Source organism: Catharus ustulatus, chromosome 5, assembly GCF_009819885.2.
Source record: "Catharus ustulatus isolate bCatUst1 chromosome 5, bCatUst1.pri.v2, whole genome shotgun sequence".
NCBI lineage: Eukaryota > Metazoa > Chordata > Aves > Passeriformes > Turdidae > Catharus > Catharus ustulatus.
In genome coordinates, this window is record NC_046225.1 from 68,837,548 (window position 1) to 68,853,823 (window position 16,276).

The following is a 16,276-nucleotide window of genomic DNA, read 5'->3' on the forward strand; positions in this document are numbered from 1 at the left end:
CGAAATTGTTGGCTCTACACAGATATTCTCCTTCATCTTGTTCTGTCACATTGAACAGATTTAGGTTAGCATCGGCTTCAGCGTTTTTACTGATCCAAGACTGCAGGAATAGACAGAAACCTGAACTTCAGTAAACCAAACAATAGCTGCATGGCACCTACATCAGCTAGGATCGACTGCATGGCTGCGGTGACATCCCCAGCTCACCCTGGGGTGACACACCGAACCCAGCACCTGCCTGCTGAACAGGAGCTGCCTTTGGCCCCCAAACCACGTGCAGGTGAGCTCCCTTCCCTTCACACATGCAATTTCTTTTTCAAAACAGACCAGTTTGCCCCTTCTCCATCTGACAGCAGTCAAAGGCTCTGTGATTTCTTAATAACTCCGCAGACAGGAGCACCAGAGAAGGGGCTTAAGCAGAGATCTGTGCTTGCAACCCGGCTCAGCAAATACTGTTTCAATTATCAGATTCCAAAATAGAATTTGGAAACAAAATATAAGCAGTGGCGGTCTGAAACTCGCTGCTGACTTGCCTTTCAGAAATTAGCTGTAATTTTTTCCACTGCTTATAGGAGCCTCTTCTTTACTAAATAAAGTGGTGTATATAAATCAAACAAACTTCAGACTTTAAAGCAATGGGTTTATTTCTCTTTTTCTATGCTGCCACAACAGCACATCAGCTTTTTCCCTAAACACTAAACAGTTGTTTTTATTTTGGCTGAAAATGCGTAACTGTTTCAAGTGGCCTCAGAAGAAGCTTCAGTTCTGGAAATGAAAATAAAGCCATTTTCATCTCTGTTTGGGTCTTACACTCTCCAGCCAGTCTTGATGCCTTCCATTTCCAAGCCTGTATGACTTGCAGCTCATTAAAATCATTGGGGCAGCCAGCTCTGATAGGTTATTGGGAGGCACCAGAGAGGAGCCCAGTGTCCATGTCTGGACAAACACCCCCAGTTTTGACCTGAGCTCATCTCCAAGGCTTACGTGCAAGCCTGTCTGCCCTGACTAGCAGGGAAACGTGCCTGCCTGCTGTTGCTGCCTTGTTTATAATTAAACCGGGCATGTTTCAATGCAGAATGTACAATTTAGCCTTTGACAAAGCTTGGGCACAGTGTTGCCAGCCCCCCTCTGTAACCGGAATGCATTTAGTGCCCTTCTGCAAAGAAAAAGGGGTTTTCTTTGATCACAAATTAGCACAGGCTTTCAGGAACTGATGCAGGTGATGGCTTGGTTTTGTCAGGCTGTTTAAAAAATGGTTTGAAAGTACAGCATTCAACTTATCCATCTGGACTTGGGTGGGGTTTGACACCCACCCTTCCCCCTTTAGATGTGGGGGGAATTTCACACACTGGGCACCTCTCTGTCTGCCTTGCTGTGATGGAGACAGAGACATTCCCCACACTTAAACTGCCCCACAGCAGCTCCTGCACTCCACAAAATCTCCTGAAAGCAGAAGGGAAGGGCAGGCTGATAAAAAAAGAGCCTTATCTCCCTGCATGCAGCACAGCGTGGGGCAGAGAGAGCAGCTCTGTGGGCAGGGGGGCTGTGAGCAGCACCCTGCTCCTGCCAGGATGCTGGGGCAAGGGAAACAAACCCACAGAGCCACCAGGCCAGCCCTGAGACGACAGCAAGATCATTTCATCAGATCTTTACTTATAAAAAACAAGCACACCACATTTAAAAAGGAAAAAAAAAAAATCCCTGCAAAGCTGGGCCTGACACAGTTCCGTGGAGGCCCAGCACTGGCGCACAAAAGATGCATCCCAAAATGGAAATGCTCCGTGCCCCAGCGCTGATGCCGGCATTAACACAATTCAAAGCATTCCTGATTAACCAGAAGTAGTAAATAGACGTGTGCTGGTCCTATTCAGCAAAAAAACATAAAACCAAACAAAACTTGTGCTTTCAAACGCCTGCCTGCGCTCCCCTTCGAGGAATGCGGAGCCTTTGCAGTCCACAGAAGAGAAGGTATTTGGCAATTCTAATTACCTACCCACCCCGGTGCCGCTCCAACTTAATTTTAAAACACTATTTATACGGACTATTTATATGTTCCCTGCCACGGCAAAATGGGGGCTTGTGCTTGTGACACAAGGCACTGTTCGCAGCCGCTCTGCAAACTTCCAAAAGGTAGCACTTTATCCCACGGGGACCACACACGGAGCTCAGGGACTATATGAGATGGCATGTGACACAACCAGCTATTCAGAGCTTGGTACTGGGCTGTGAAACCAGGGGGAAATTCAAATATGCATAATTCAAACACTTTTGGAGAGGTGGCGAGAAATAAAAAGTTCTCTAAACTCGCGAGAAGCACATGCTGCCAGTCCTGAAGAACAGTCTCCAACCATTTCTTCCAAGCAATCTGTTATTTCAATCTGTGTAATTATTTCCAGGGTCTCTGGCTTTTATTAGAATGTATCTGGCTGCGTTACAGTTTTGTAGATACCGTCTGATAAGTGGTGGTTGTTTTTTTTTAAACTTCATACAAAGGGAAGAAAGATGTGTGTAGCAGGATGTGCACAGGGAATGTCCACACAGAGGACAGCCTCAGCTAGAGGCTTCAGAGACAAAATCTGTGTTCAGCACTAAAATGCAGAGCCAGAAAAACTCCATTTGGCTCTATATATTTTAATAAACACCACCACATGATTCCTTTAACTAATTTTTTAAAGTATTTTAGAAGTTCAACGTGCTCCTCACTGCCTATTCCCCACTTTTATATTTACATTGGTTGAGGGGAACCAAATCCTCTGGCATTGTTATAGCCATAATCCGAAAGTTGCCTTTCAAGAAAGCATTTTACCAAAGTAAAGTCTTACTATGTACTTTTTGCTCAATAAAAAAAAAAAATAAATAAAAAAAAAAGGCTTTTCTGAGCATTGGTAATAGCAATGTACACAAATTTAGTGGCTGGAACAAGATTATGTTGGCTCTCAGGTGCTGGTAGTTCAGCATTATTTGGTATGTGCACGCTGCAATGTGCTTACTTGGAAAAGGAAGAATGTGTTTTAGTTGGGAGACTTTTATTTTAATAAACCCTGAAAATACCTCCATTGAAGCTGTAAAAAAAAAAAGGGTATTTTTACAATTTTAAGTCAAATGCAATCTGACAGCTCTTTCATTATGCTGCATTTCTCACAATTGCCTCAGCCCTTACAACTTTGCTTATCTGTGCCACCACAGTAGTAGTGTTATCTCTGGCAAACAGAAGACTTTGGAACATCGATTTCAGGACATTTTTGCTGTATCCCCTCCAAAAAGCAGAGTATTCCACTGGGCAGGCTTACAGAAGGAATGCCCTGAGGGTGAGGAGGAGGAGCATGTACCAACCTTCAGCACTGTCACGTACGGGGTCCCGTCGGGTCCATATTTGCTGCCATTGACTTCCACGTGTTTCAGCCACTGGATGTGAGGCTGGGCATCGCTGTAGACCTTGCAGTGAAACTCCACATTGCTCCCTACCACCACAGTCTGGTTGGCAGGGAGCCCTGCTTGCAGGATTGGTCGGTGGGGTGACCTTTCTGAAAAACAGGAAAAAGGAAAAACCCTGATTTACTTGTCTTGTTTTCCCCCAGCAAGTATTCTCTGAAACATTCATCTTCTGGCTTTTCAGGGGAAAGGGTACAAACTAGGTTTGACCCCACGGGTGTCCTGATCACTGCTTGTCCCAGGGCTTCTCAAACCAGACAGGGAAAAACCACTTGGGAAGGAAGGAGGCATTTCAGCCCTGTCATTCCTTCTCTGAGCCCTCTGCAGACCCACTGAGTAATTTACTGATCACAGATGTGAGCCCGAATCATTGGCCAAAAAGAAGCTTGGTTGTTGGTTTTAAAAGACACATGATCCAACACTTTGGGTAAGAAACCAAGCTCCTGCTTCCCATATCCCACCATGCAGCTATTCAACATCACCACAGGGCAGCTGTTGAGGGAAAACAGTGAGATCTCACCTAACACATCCAGCTGGTACGTGTGCCTAATGTTGCCATATTTGTTCTCCACGACACAGGTGTAATTGCCCCGGTCTGACGGCACAACGCTCTCCATCACCAGGCTCCACTGCTGGTGTCGCAACTAGGAGGAGAAATCAAACCATCACACTCGTGGTCAAGCACCATCACCAAACCAATGAACAACCACTGAGCTTCCACACTCTTGGGCCCCAGAGGAAGCCTGAACATCACAAGGATCCATTTACAGGGGTCATTGATGTATTAATGAGAAAAGGCTTTAAGACCATCGCAAAAATGATGCAAAAAAAATGCAACACACTGAGATTTCAATGGGGACTCCTGTATGTTTCCACAATAATCACAATAACAAAGCCAGCTGACAAATAAATGTTGCACCAGTCATTAGAATAACAACTCCAGTATACTTTATGTGTATTATATATTTTAGTATTCTGATCCATATTTAAAAATGTGTGCGCTATGGAGGCAACAGGTTATGGCATCTGTCTGAACAGAAACAGGTTTCTCCAACAGAGTCTCCTAAATTCCCTCTAAAAAACAGGAGCAAACATAACCAGCCTCAAATTTGGTCCCAAGGATGCTTGGCCAGCTCTTCTATTGGGGCACTGATTTTTATACTGGTTGGTTTTCTGGATGTGGCTCATGTCCAGAGCTGATGGGGGTTCAGTAGCAGAAGGGAAAGCACAACCCTGACCTGCTGCCCTGTGATCTCAGCTAGAACGATTGTTTCTAATGATTATAAAGGAAATAATGGATATGGAAAGCAAATCTTGAATTAATACAGAAAGCAACCAACAGTAACAAAGATGACTTCAGGGTGCATAGCATATGAAAGCTCTCCAAATCTCTGGATATTAATTTGATGCCTTCTGCCGCCCAAAGCAGAACATTTAACTTTATTAAACATTTTGAATGTGACCCCAAAGACACAGAAGCAGGAGATTTACAATAATGCTGCACTATGGAATGTCAAGGGCTGATGGAAAAAACAAGGGTGTAATTGCTCCTGGAGATTTCTTGCTGCAGCAGGTGAACTCAAATATGAAGTCATTTAACCTCTTTTGCTACACATAAATTGCATCCACATGCTTTCTGTAAAAGGGCCAAGTTGCAATCAAAGCCAGAACTTTGCAAAGAGCAGGTTTAAAACCATAGGACTAGACAGCTTAGTTGCAAGATAAGCAAGCAAATGTCATTTTAACAATTTGTAGACCTCTGCAGCCCTGAAAACAGCACTGCTGAGCACCCCATTTTTCAGAGAATACTGAATATGGCATTTCTTTTCATTTCAGAGTACGGGTAACAGGAGGCTGTGAGCAAACATTTTGTGCAGACATCTCAGCTGTGGCAGATGTCTGGTCAGCTCTGACTGCACCTCTGCCCACCAGGACAGCACAAATGGAGGAGTTCAATGAAGGAGCAGAACCAACATCCCACCTTTTGTAAAGCAACATCCCCCTTGCTGCATCTCTGTAGCCCTGTGGCAATTACAGAGTAAGAGAAGCTCTGAGAACAGAGAGCCTGGACCCTGAGCCCACAGCTGAAAATACCAGACTGTCACTGAAGTTTCAGTGCAAATTTGTGGCTGCTCAGTGGCTCACTTCCATACTGGCTTGTGTCTAAAGGCTTCTTTAAATCCACTTTTCAGCATTGCAAAATGTTTGCATCTGGAACACCTCTAGGAGCTACTCCAAGGAAATGGGGGTCCAGACACATGGATGACTCCCTGGTCTGACCTAAACACAGGTCCAAATTAGGTGTTTTACTAAGGATGCACTTTCAAAGAACTTCATCAGGTTTGTGATGGGAGCTTTGAATGGAGAAGAAGGGGCACAGACTCATGGGGCAGAACTTGTTTGGAAGCTTAAGAAGACATTTTTAATTTTGAAAATCTTTGGCAGGAGATAATAATTCTCATGTTAGGATAGCCACTGCACTCAGTAAAACACTAGAAACATGAAGTGACTTAGTGCAGGCATTAATCAAGTGGGTGAGATACTGGAAATCCCTCTGGTTTATTTGGTGTTGTCATTCTTGGCTCCCTGTGAAACAAACATTTGCAGACACACTTGGAACCTCGTGTTTGCCAGACTGGTATGCAAGTCAGTGCACTGGTCTGGGGGAGGGATAATCCTCCATCTCCCCTCCCCCTCAATCTTCCCTTCTAGGGTCATTTAACACACACAGGCTTACAATATTAGAGATTCCAACACGGATTTAACCATTAATGCTCTTTGGGAAATTTCATATGATAAGTCATATGAATTTCTTTTCTTTACCAGTAAGGATGAACTGTAACAAAACCAGGTTAGCCTGCCCATCATGTTTTCAACACTCATCCTTCTCTCTTGCAGCTTTACACTGGACACTCACATGGGTCTAAATGCCACATGTAAGGTGCAGATGTGGAAGAGTGGTCAGCTTTCATCTGCTGACAACAGCCTTCTCACAATCAACATTTAAACATCTTTCACACACTGAAAACAAATGAGAACATTCCCAGCTCAAGGATTTCTGGGTTAAGACCAGATCTTGAGATGAAGCAAGCCAACCAAGCTCTGCCAGATCTGGATCTTGCCCATTCTTTTCAAGCTGCCTAATCCTGTTATGAAGTTAAGTTGTAACAGGGAATTTAAATATCTTAAATACATGAGATACCAAGCAGGTTTTCAATCTCCTTTTCTGGTTCAAATCTCAGCCAATATCTATCAGCATATTTATACTGGATGAGATTTACACTAGATTACTTATATCTAACTGTGGCTCATGACCAAAAGCAAGCAAATAAAGGAAAGAAAATTACAGAGAAAGATGTCTATATCAAGAATGGGACAAAAAACTACACCTAGACAGAGAGCTTAAACCAATCTTCCTGTAATTGTCCTGACAATGCCTTCAATAGCTCTTTTAAGCACTGACTTGTTGCTGGAAGGTGCCCCCAGAGAAACAAAGCACAGCATGCCAAAGACTCACTACCACGTTTCAGAGGATGAAACGTGTCAATTTAAACTCAAAGATAGATTAAAACTACTGGAAAGTGGGTAGGGGAATTGCTTTCAGCTTTGGATTTTTTTTTTCTGCAGGCATAATTTAGTGCAGCTGATGTGACACAGTTTAGTAAAGAGCCGTTGGAATGGCGCACGCAAGCCTGAAAACACTTCAGGATGATCCTCAGAGCCTGCAATTAGTAAAAGATGCTCGTGCTTTGTGAATGTCATCTGCTGAAGAGCAGTTTACCCACAGGAGTTGCCTCCCCACTTCTTCACCCTCCATGTTTTTTCAGAAGATCCAAAGCTGAGCGTGTTCTCAGGCTCATCCAGGCTGGAGCAGGGACAGGACTGAGGAAGGAGCTTTAAAGGCTTCACTGAAGCCGTCACAAAAGGCTCTTTCAGGAACAGGTCTGAGCTAACAGGAAAGAAACAGCCCAAAACTGTGGGGAGGGAGGACTTTTTTGAATCCTTCTCTGGTTTCTGGAGCATGGTATGCTTTGCATGCCCAGTCCCTTTTCAAAACACTATGGATGTGGCAGGCATCAGCACACAGCTTCCTACAAGGCACCTTCTCTCCTTAGCAGCAGAGTCCAGGGATATGTCAGGGAAAAGGTGCTATTCAGGAGTCCTTCCTGCTATGATGATTTTGTTATACAATCAGCTGCACCAGTTTTATTGTCCCCAAACAAAACCAGAAAAAAAGCATCTGACTGTGACCTCAAGGGGACAAAGTAATAACAACAGCAGCAAAATCTGAGAAAAGCTGATTTTCCTTTTAAAATCCTGCCATAATTCATCACATAAAGTAGCACAGAGATTTCTGGCTAATTAAATAATTTTACTGCAGTGGAGTTTTGTGTCCCTGAGCTCTATCTGTAAACATGAGCCAGAATGCCTCATGGTAGAAAGGAAGCAGGGAGAAGAAAGCAGCCAAGGAGCAGATGCTATTACTCTGGCGACAAGGGAATCCAACACTTGACCAAGGGTCAGTGATTTATACCACAAGAATGTTAATGACTACCAGCATGAGGATCCAGCTCTTTGGTGAGGTCTTTCCTATACCTTCAAAGGACACTGAATAGGTTTTTTTTGAGAGCTGGGAGTAGCTGTGGCTTGGTCCAACACATCTCAATGCACTGCGCTCATCTCCAGAAATTAGGACATAAGATTCTGCTCCTCCTTTTTCATCCCTGTTCCCAATGCAACCACAAACCCAGCCCCATTTTTACCGACTCCATGAATGACCACCACAGACAAACTCTGAGAGAATTAGCCTTTGATCCTGAAGGACAGCAGTCCTTTTTAACCCTTTGGTGCCAAGCAGTTCCTAAGAGCGCAAGAACCACCTTAATTTCTATATCAAACCACCCTTGTTAATCACTGCGCAATACAATTTTCTAGTTGGTAGAAACAATAAAAAAATTGAGATCCAAACCAAGACCTTACCTTAATGCCCCCAATCCTGTGCTCCCCTTTGAACTCCTTGCCATTTTTCAGCCAGTAGATGGAAGGAGTTGGGTTTCCACCCGCCGGACATCGGAAGCGAACGGTGTTGGCGGCGGGAACTGCCAGCAGCTTCTTCTCCATCTTATCTGGCCGGGTCCAGAAGGGGACACCTGGGAAAGGAAAAACCAAGCTGAGCAGGCCCCTTTCTGCCACAGAGGATATCAGCTGGTGAGCAGATGCATTTGAGGAGTCTTTGGCATGTGCAGATTGACAGTTAAATTGCTACCTGCTGCAGTTAAGATAAATGACACAGAAATGCTTTCCAGCTAAATGACTCTCCTAGACATAGAGAGGGTGTTAGCATTTCAGTTCTGTGATGAAAGGTTCATGGCCAGGTTCTTGTCTTGGTAATGCCAGTATAAATCTAAAGTGGCTGCTTTTAAATCAACAAGTAGAGTTATCCCAGATCAGGATGAGAATCTGGCCGCAGCGTGTAAAAAGATACAGATGTACCTTTGGGACATTAGTAGCCAAGAAGCATAAACAGCAGAAAGATGTTAGAACTGTAAAAGAATGTTGATGGGCCAGCAAGGGAGCAGAGAAAAAGCATGAGCTGAGTGCACTGGAAAATGTTCCTCCTCAGTGAGTACAAATGTAGTGTAGCCTCCTTAAGGGAAGGAAAGAAAAAACCGCGCCAGTGCCAAACTGGTTTATCATGTTTATGTTCTTTAAGTACGAGTGATTTTAGTTTTAAAGATTCATGTTACCTTTGAACAGGGATAAATTTTAGAACACCAGTGTTAGCATGAGATAGTTTTTATAATCTGCCTCAAGTACAGCTACGTTCCTTGGCTGTGTTACAAACATTACATATTAACTCCAAATTAAGGCAGCAGCAGCGGCAAACTCATTATACAGGGAAGAAAGAAAAAGTTTTTTAAAAAACCCTCCCGAGCTTTCATTTCTGCTTAAGGAAACACTGCAGAGCTGCACATGCTGTGTTTCCCCCGGCACGCCAGGGCCACATCCAGCCCCCAGATCTGTGCTCCAACCAAAGCCAAAGGGAGATGGGGCAGGCAGTGTCTGGGCTGCAAAACAGCAAGGAGGGCAAGGAGTGTAAATGGGATCTCCTCCAGTTGGGCAGGAAAACCTCACAGACATGGAGCACCAGTTGCAGTGGTGTGTGCTTGTGGCCAAGACAACCAAAGGCACACGATGGCCACCAAAGCTGTTGGGAAAGCCTTGCTGCTGGCTTCTCCTGCAGTGGTGACAATGCTCAGCAACACCACCCAGCATCACAGCCCCATCTCACTCTGAAGCCCCTGTAATCCCCTTCCCCTTAATGACAAGGGTGTACAGTTTTCCCTCTAGTTGCATCCCTTGGAGATGCATGGGAGCTGCCCCCTTTCTCCAGCACTCCTTAGCCCTGATGCACTTGGCTGCATTGATACCCATCCCATTGCAATTCCAGGCAGATCAGTGATTGATCCCCTGGTGTGAGTCCCCAGTGTTCCCCATGCAGGCTCCCTGCTGCATTCCAGCTCCAAGGATATTGCAGGAAAGGTCACACAGCTCAGCCAAGGCAATCCATGCACACGCTGGTTTTTAGCACCTGCCAACACTCTCCTCACGTTTTCCTCTCCTTGCAAAGTCCACGAATAACTGGATATCAGGAGTTCCATCCAGGATGCCCCTCCCTGTGCTAGAGACAGCCCTGTTGGGCACATCCCATGTCCCATCTGCCTCCCCCACTCTGCAGTGGCATGGCTGGACATAGTGCCTCAGTAACACCATCCCAGGGAGGGAAATCCAGCACTGAGGGTTTGCATCTGCCCTCAGCCTGCCTTGCACAACAGTGTGATGCCTATCAGAGTGAGCCCCACGTATCAGAGGGATCTGCGCTCACCCATCCCGCCTCACTTTCCAAATAACGAAACTGCTCAAGGCCCTTCCTTGCCAGGATGGCACCGGATCCAGCAGGAACACGGCTGGCACAAACAACAGCAAAAGGAGGAATCCCTGCGATTCCCATGGTCCTGGAAAATCCCAGCTACAAGCTTTGCTGTGAACACAGAAGTACTACATGATAAGGTGAGCTAAAATGGGACATCATGCAGCCATCTACCATTTCAAATGGCAGAACTGAACAAAAATGGAGAATATTTAAAAAAACATTAGAAGAATGGGTGCAACTGCTAAAGGAAGAACATGTCTTGATGGTAAAAGGATGATGCTGTTATAGCAATAAGGAAGGGCAGAAAGCAAGCAAAGACTGGGCAAATCCCCAGGCAGCAGCAGGGGAGTGAACACAGAGGACACTTGGGGTGGTGTTGGGAAGGCTGGAGAAGGCTCCAGAAACCTGCTGGGGGAGTCTGGTCCTTGGTTTCTGACGCCTGGGCTGTTTTCTGGCCAAATGCTTCCTTTTGGCAATGCACCTTTATTTTCTGGGGATGTTACAAGAGGTTAATGGAGCTAGAGGGGAGAGATATGGAAAAAGCCAGGCACAGATGGAAAAGTCCCCTTTTGCCACCACCACGGAGAGCAGCCAAATAACCTGCTGATTGTTGTTTGATTAACATATCTGCCCCCAGTAAATCCCATTTCATGGTGTTGGTGACAATCACCCAGACACTGAGGTGTAATTGAATCACACGGCCAGGACCAGGTTCCTCCTTTTTCTTTGTGGGGCTCCTCCCTTTCACACAACATCTGCATGTGCTGCAGGATGATGTTTTATCACGTTTTTTCACTCAAAAGATGAGTTTGAATCTCACAGGAGATCCATCAACCCACTGGCTGCAAATGTTGTCAATGAAGCCAAAGGAGATTTTGCTATCAGACATCAGAGAGGAGCTCAAGATGGAGCCCAGGAAAGTTTCCAGCTGGGGATATTCTCCATATGGAGCAAAGGCAGGATTTGCTCCTGCCTGCTGCAATTAGACACGACTTCTTCCCCGAGTGCTTTCCCTCGTTTGGGTGCTCTTCTGTGAGATTCAGGGCTTGCCAGGGCTGGGCACCCCTGGATTATTGTGCCAAAACTCGAACAGGGCATTGCTCTCAAGTCAAACTGGAACTGGAAGAAAGCGTCTACACATTGAAAACAGTGCCTTTGTTCTCACTTGCAGGAGCAGCGAACAAAACATCCCTGCTTTTGCTTTGCTCTGCCCTCCGAGTCCTTTCATTACCACTTTTTAAGGGGCTGAAAATGTTTCTAACTCTTCTTTTCAAGCAAAGCTTGCAAAGCTCCAGAGAGTTTTGGGAGCGGGAAAAGAGGATGGATGAAAGACAGGAAAATTTTCTAGACTAGCTCTCTCTAAATTAATTACCAGTAATGGTTTTGCATGTGCAGGTGTGGAAAAAGAAAAAAAAAAAAGGGACCCACAAACATTATCACCAGCCCTTTCCCATCATCAAACACTAAGCCTGACGGTCCGTTTTGTTCGTCAAAGACACCGGCCACCCATCCAACTGGAATGACCAATTAAAAAAAACCTGAGAGCAATACTTGGAATAATTAATACAGCCAAGCACTCATTTAGCAATTAGGAGCTGCCACCAAATTCTGTGGCAGACAGAATCAACCCTAATTGTGTAATTTCCCCAGCTGACGCCTCCGAGGACAGAGCCAGATTTAATTGGAGATTATGGGGGCTCTTTGAAGGTGCTGGGGCTGCGCAGCGGGGGCTCCAAACAAACAGATACAAGAGGGGTAGGGAGCACTGGGGCAGAAGCACAGTGTGTGAAAAGGGAGTTTTGTTTTTGTTTCAGGGCCAGGAAAAACAGCTGTGGAGAACAGAGGTATCAGAAAACCTCTTTCTGCAAAGGCAGATCACAGTTTGTGACAAGGCTGCAACAAACGAGCTGATTTGAAGTTGCTGAAGTTCCTCCTTATTCTTTCCTGCTGCCCATCCCTAAGGGATGCCCTGCTTCTGTACTGCCCTTCAGAGAGGGAGCTGAGAGTGAGCAGAGCAGGGCATTCCACATGGAATTTGGTATTTCCAGTCCTTAAAATTAACAAGATTAGCTTCAAACTCATGATGCCATTGGAACCAGCTTTCCAAACTCTCCACAATTAAGCCATAAAAGTAGCTTATCATCACAAGAGACCAGGACAAGAGGATTTCATTCAGTGATACACAGTGAGGCAACACTCAGTGAGCCAGTCTGGGATGGACTGCCTTCCCTAAATACAAAACACATCAGTTATACTGACTGGATACCTTTAAGGTCCTTTCCAACCCTAACCATCCCATGAGTCTGTGGCACTTCTCTTTTGCATGAAAGCATTTTTTGCCTCTCCTCCTATAACTACTGACCACAGCTGTGTCTGATGCTTATACAGCCCATTAGTAGGACACATTTTTGGCACAGGAGACAGAGGACCTGGGTCTTTGGGCTGCCCACAGAACAGGGCACTGCCTACACCGTGTCTGCCTGCCTGGGATGGTCCTTCAGCCCCTGCTCCTGGTGGGATGTCCTGACTGGTGGTACCAGGGTTAACAACAGCTCCCCAGACTCAGGAGCCCTCAGAAGGTTAAGTGGAGGATCTGACATCAAAGAAAGCACCACAAAACACACCCGTGTCACGAAACGCCGTGAGGTTTCACTGCACTGACACATTAAGCTAATCAACCATTTTTAAACCAGAAGAGAGTCTAACTTCTTATAAGGAGACCTTTAAGCAAAGCCAGCCGTTACTTTCAGGTCTAAAAACAGAGACAGCCTTAAAGTCGAGAGGACCCAGAAAACAGGCTATAAATACATGTGGTGAAAAGTGTGTTTTCCTTTTCAGTGAAGAAACGTCTTTCTGTACCATAAGCCAGCTGATGTTTTGTGATACCTGTTGCTAAGAGATTGAGTTCTTTATAAACCACATTAAAAATGTACAGAACCATCAGTTGTGCTCATCAGAAGCCACACTGCAGCGGGAAAAAATCCTGACCAAACCAGACCTTCCCTATGTCTGCACCATTCTTCAGCAGGCACCAGGAGCCCTGAGCACCTCTGCAAAGGTGGCTGTCACCTGGCAGGATTTGGGCCCTAATTAGAAGCTATCAGAAAACCACTAACTGCTGCTGCTGGCTCTCCTGGCACTGTAACTCACCATTACTGTCCACACACTGCACACACAGCACTATTAACTTGTTGCAGCAGCAGACCTGTTTGAAAGGGTCCTGCATGTTCCAATGCTATGGGCAGGAGAGATTTTCCAGTCATGTTGAACTTCTGCCAATGTACATAGCGGATTGGGAGTTCAAATGCAAGCCATTTATTTTTTAAGAACACATACACATGGGGCAGCTCACTCTGCAGAAGTATAAAGACCAGAATAAAACACAACACTAACACCTCTGAAGCCTGTAATGATCCTGATTAATGCTATTGCACTTAAAGAAAGCAGCACTGGGATTGAGAGATTCACTGTGAAAGCATCAAGCACTGTCCTGAGACTCTCCTCCTCACAGGAGTGAAAGAAAAAGGCAGTAAAGCCAAAGATAAGCTCCCACTTACAGCATCAGTAAATCTGGCCCTTTGGCTAGTGTACATTTTGTACTCTTGAGCCCTGTCAAGATGCTGGTAAGGACCAGAATCAGAACAGTTAAAAGTAAAGCAGTCAAGGTTTGATGGTATAAAACTGGTGTAACATCAGTGTAGTAAAACAAATATCTATAAATCTATATATCTATATATAGATATGCAGATAGAGATAGATAGATAGATAGATAGATAGATAGATAGATAGATAGATAGATAGATAGATAGATAGATAGATAGATATAGTAAGTGGGTTTGTCTGGATCTTGACATACAAGGAGAATTTATAATTTGTACTCATCTACTCAGATTCTCAGCATCAAGTCTTCAAAACACAGTACTGCTGCTGTGCTGCTTCAAAACACAGCAGCAATACCACTCTGGCAGCTGTTTCTAAATTTTTAGATAAATTTCCTCATGGTTCCATCCTAAGGTCACTGATTTCAGCACAAACAGAGAGCTGCTGTATGACTGTGTGAACACCCAGATGAGCTGCACTGCTTGGGAGCCAAAGCTGTCTCAAAGGAAATGCCTCTGTATCCCAGAAAAACAAATTACCTGTATCTTCTGACTCATCATCGTCATCCTCATCATCACCTGACGAAGGGGAATCTGCAAAGAGACAAGAGAGAGGTGAAGCAGAAAGAGGATGGTACATGGGGACACCACTCTGGAGGAGGCTGCTGGTGTCACAGGCTCCAGCAAGGGAGGGCACCCAAGTGCTGGCTCACCCTCAGCAGCTCCACCAGCCCACCCCCCTGATGCTGCTGGGCCAGGCACAACTGGGCAGAGCTTTCTCAGCTGGGACAGAGGTGTCATGAGTCTGCCAGTGCTCTGAAAACGTGGTCCAATGTCAAATAGTTCTCCCTGTGTGAGATGTTCTCTTCTTCATAAATACAAAAGAAATTCTAAGCTGGAAAATTTCTTCCTGCAGAACAAGCTCTCTGTTTTTTTTCCCTTGCCTCTAGCATTCACTCTGAAGACTTTATTTTACCATGTCTCAAAACTACAGGTCAGCATTTCTAATTCACTTTCCCTGTATTTTTTTTTAACTCAATATCCCCCTGTCAGGTCTCCCTTCATTAACTCCTTGTTCAAACACTAAGACCCAAACTTTCGAACTTTTTGAAATGAAGCCTCTCTCCACCGTTTTGATGGCCATTCCATGAACCAGCTCCCTTTAGTTATACTCCTCCCACAGAGGTACCTCAAGGCTGTAACTCAATAGAGGTAAACAGGTGGGAATTTTCCATCTGTGTCTCTCCAAAACATCCTGAACTGTTTCTTTTAATGTGGTCTAACATTTCACCTTCTCCAAGCTGTCCACAATGAAGGCTCAGTCCCTCTTTCCCCATCAAGAGACTACTGTAAATGTAAATGCCATTATCAAACAGCAGCTTAGGGTTTGATTTAGTTTACACAGTTCAGTTTAGTACAGTTCAGTGAATGGAAGATTTAGCATCACTGATGTTACATAATCTCCAGGAATTTTTCTTTTAAATAAAGGCAAAATGCTATCAGCCCAGCAGCCTTTATGTTCTGAGACAGTGGTAAAGAACTTGGCCTTAAACACCAGAAAACAGGAAACATTTTGAGTGTTCAACATGTGGCCAGAAATGTGAAGTTGCTTAAGACTGAGCCAGGCAGAACATCCTTCATTGCAAGATGCACTTGAGTTTTCTGACCACAGTGGAGGTAAAAATGGAAAAAGAAAAAGGTGGGGAGGGGACAAAAGGAGGGGAAAAAGAAGGAAAGGTAACAACAAATAGGTCTTCCCTGCAGAACCTGGAAGACCTTCCAGGCATTTTCACCATCCAGAGAAGCAACACATGAAACCTGCCTTAGACTGCAGGGGCTGATCTGCTTTGCACCTTCTCCTTGGCAAAGCCTCAAGGACGAATTTTAACACGTATCTAACTGCAAATCCACAGTTGAGGTCCTGCTGGCAGCAGAACTAGGGAAATGCCACGGGGCTTGCTGAAAGTGAAGTGGATGTTTAGGTGTTTTGGCTGATCCAGCAGGTTTACTCAAGTCCTGGCGAAGGCAGAAACTGAGCCAAACCCCCACCAGCATCGACAGAGAAATCAGCACCTTTTCAGCTCTGCTCTCAGATTTGGTTATCCATACATTAACACATGATTATAGTTTACTTCTGCTTTCCAATGAATCCATCATGACCAGAGGAGTAGAATCAATTTTTAAACTAATTCAAAAACATTTTCACAAGGTTGAGGGAAATCTATGACTTTGTTTGTTTTTAAGATGAGATGTGAAGCTTAGATTGAAATATCCTGTATTCATAGCAACTGACCTATTCAGGTTGCTAAAA

At 44.8% G+C, this 16,276-nt stretch overlaps 1 protein-coding gene across 3 annotated transcripts in view; it reads right to left on the reverse strand.

Moving 5' to 3' along the window:
- LOC116996619 (fibroblast growth factor receptor 3) overlaps positions 1-16,276 on the reverse strand; it is a 55,098-nt gene that overhangs the window by 14,606 nt on the left and 24,216 nt on the right. For all 3 annotated transcript variants that reach the window (XM_033060473.1, XM_033060472.1, XM_033060471.1), the window contains exons 3-6: positions 14,506-14,559; positions 8,413-8,582; positions 3,953-4,076; positions 3,334-3,524 (exon numbers count right to left, since the gene is read on the reverse strand). In XM_033060473.1, coding sequence (XP_032916364.1) covers positions 3,334-3,524; positions 3,953-4,076; positions 8,413-8,582; positions 14,506-14,559 — 539 coding nt within the window. The remainder of the gene's footprint in view (positions 1-3,333; positions 3,525-3,952; positions 4,077-8,412; positions 8,583-14,505; positions 14,560-16,276) is intronic.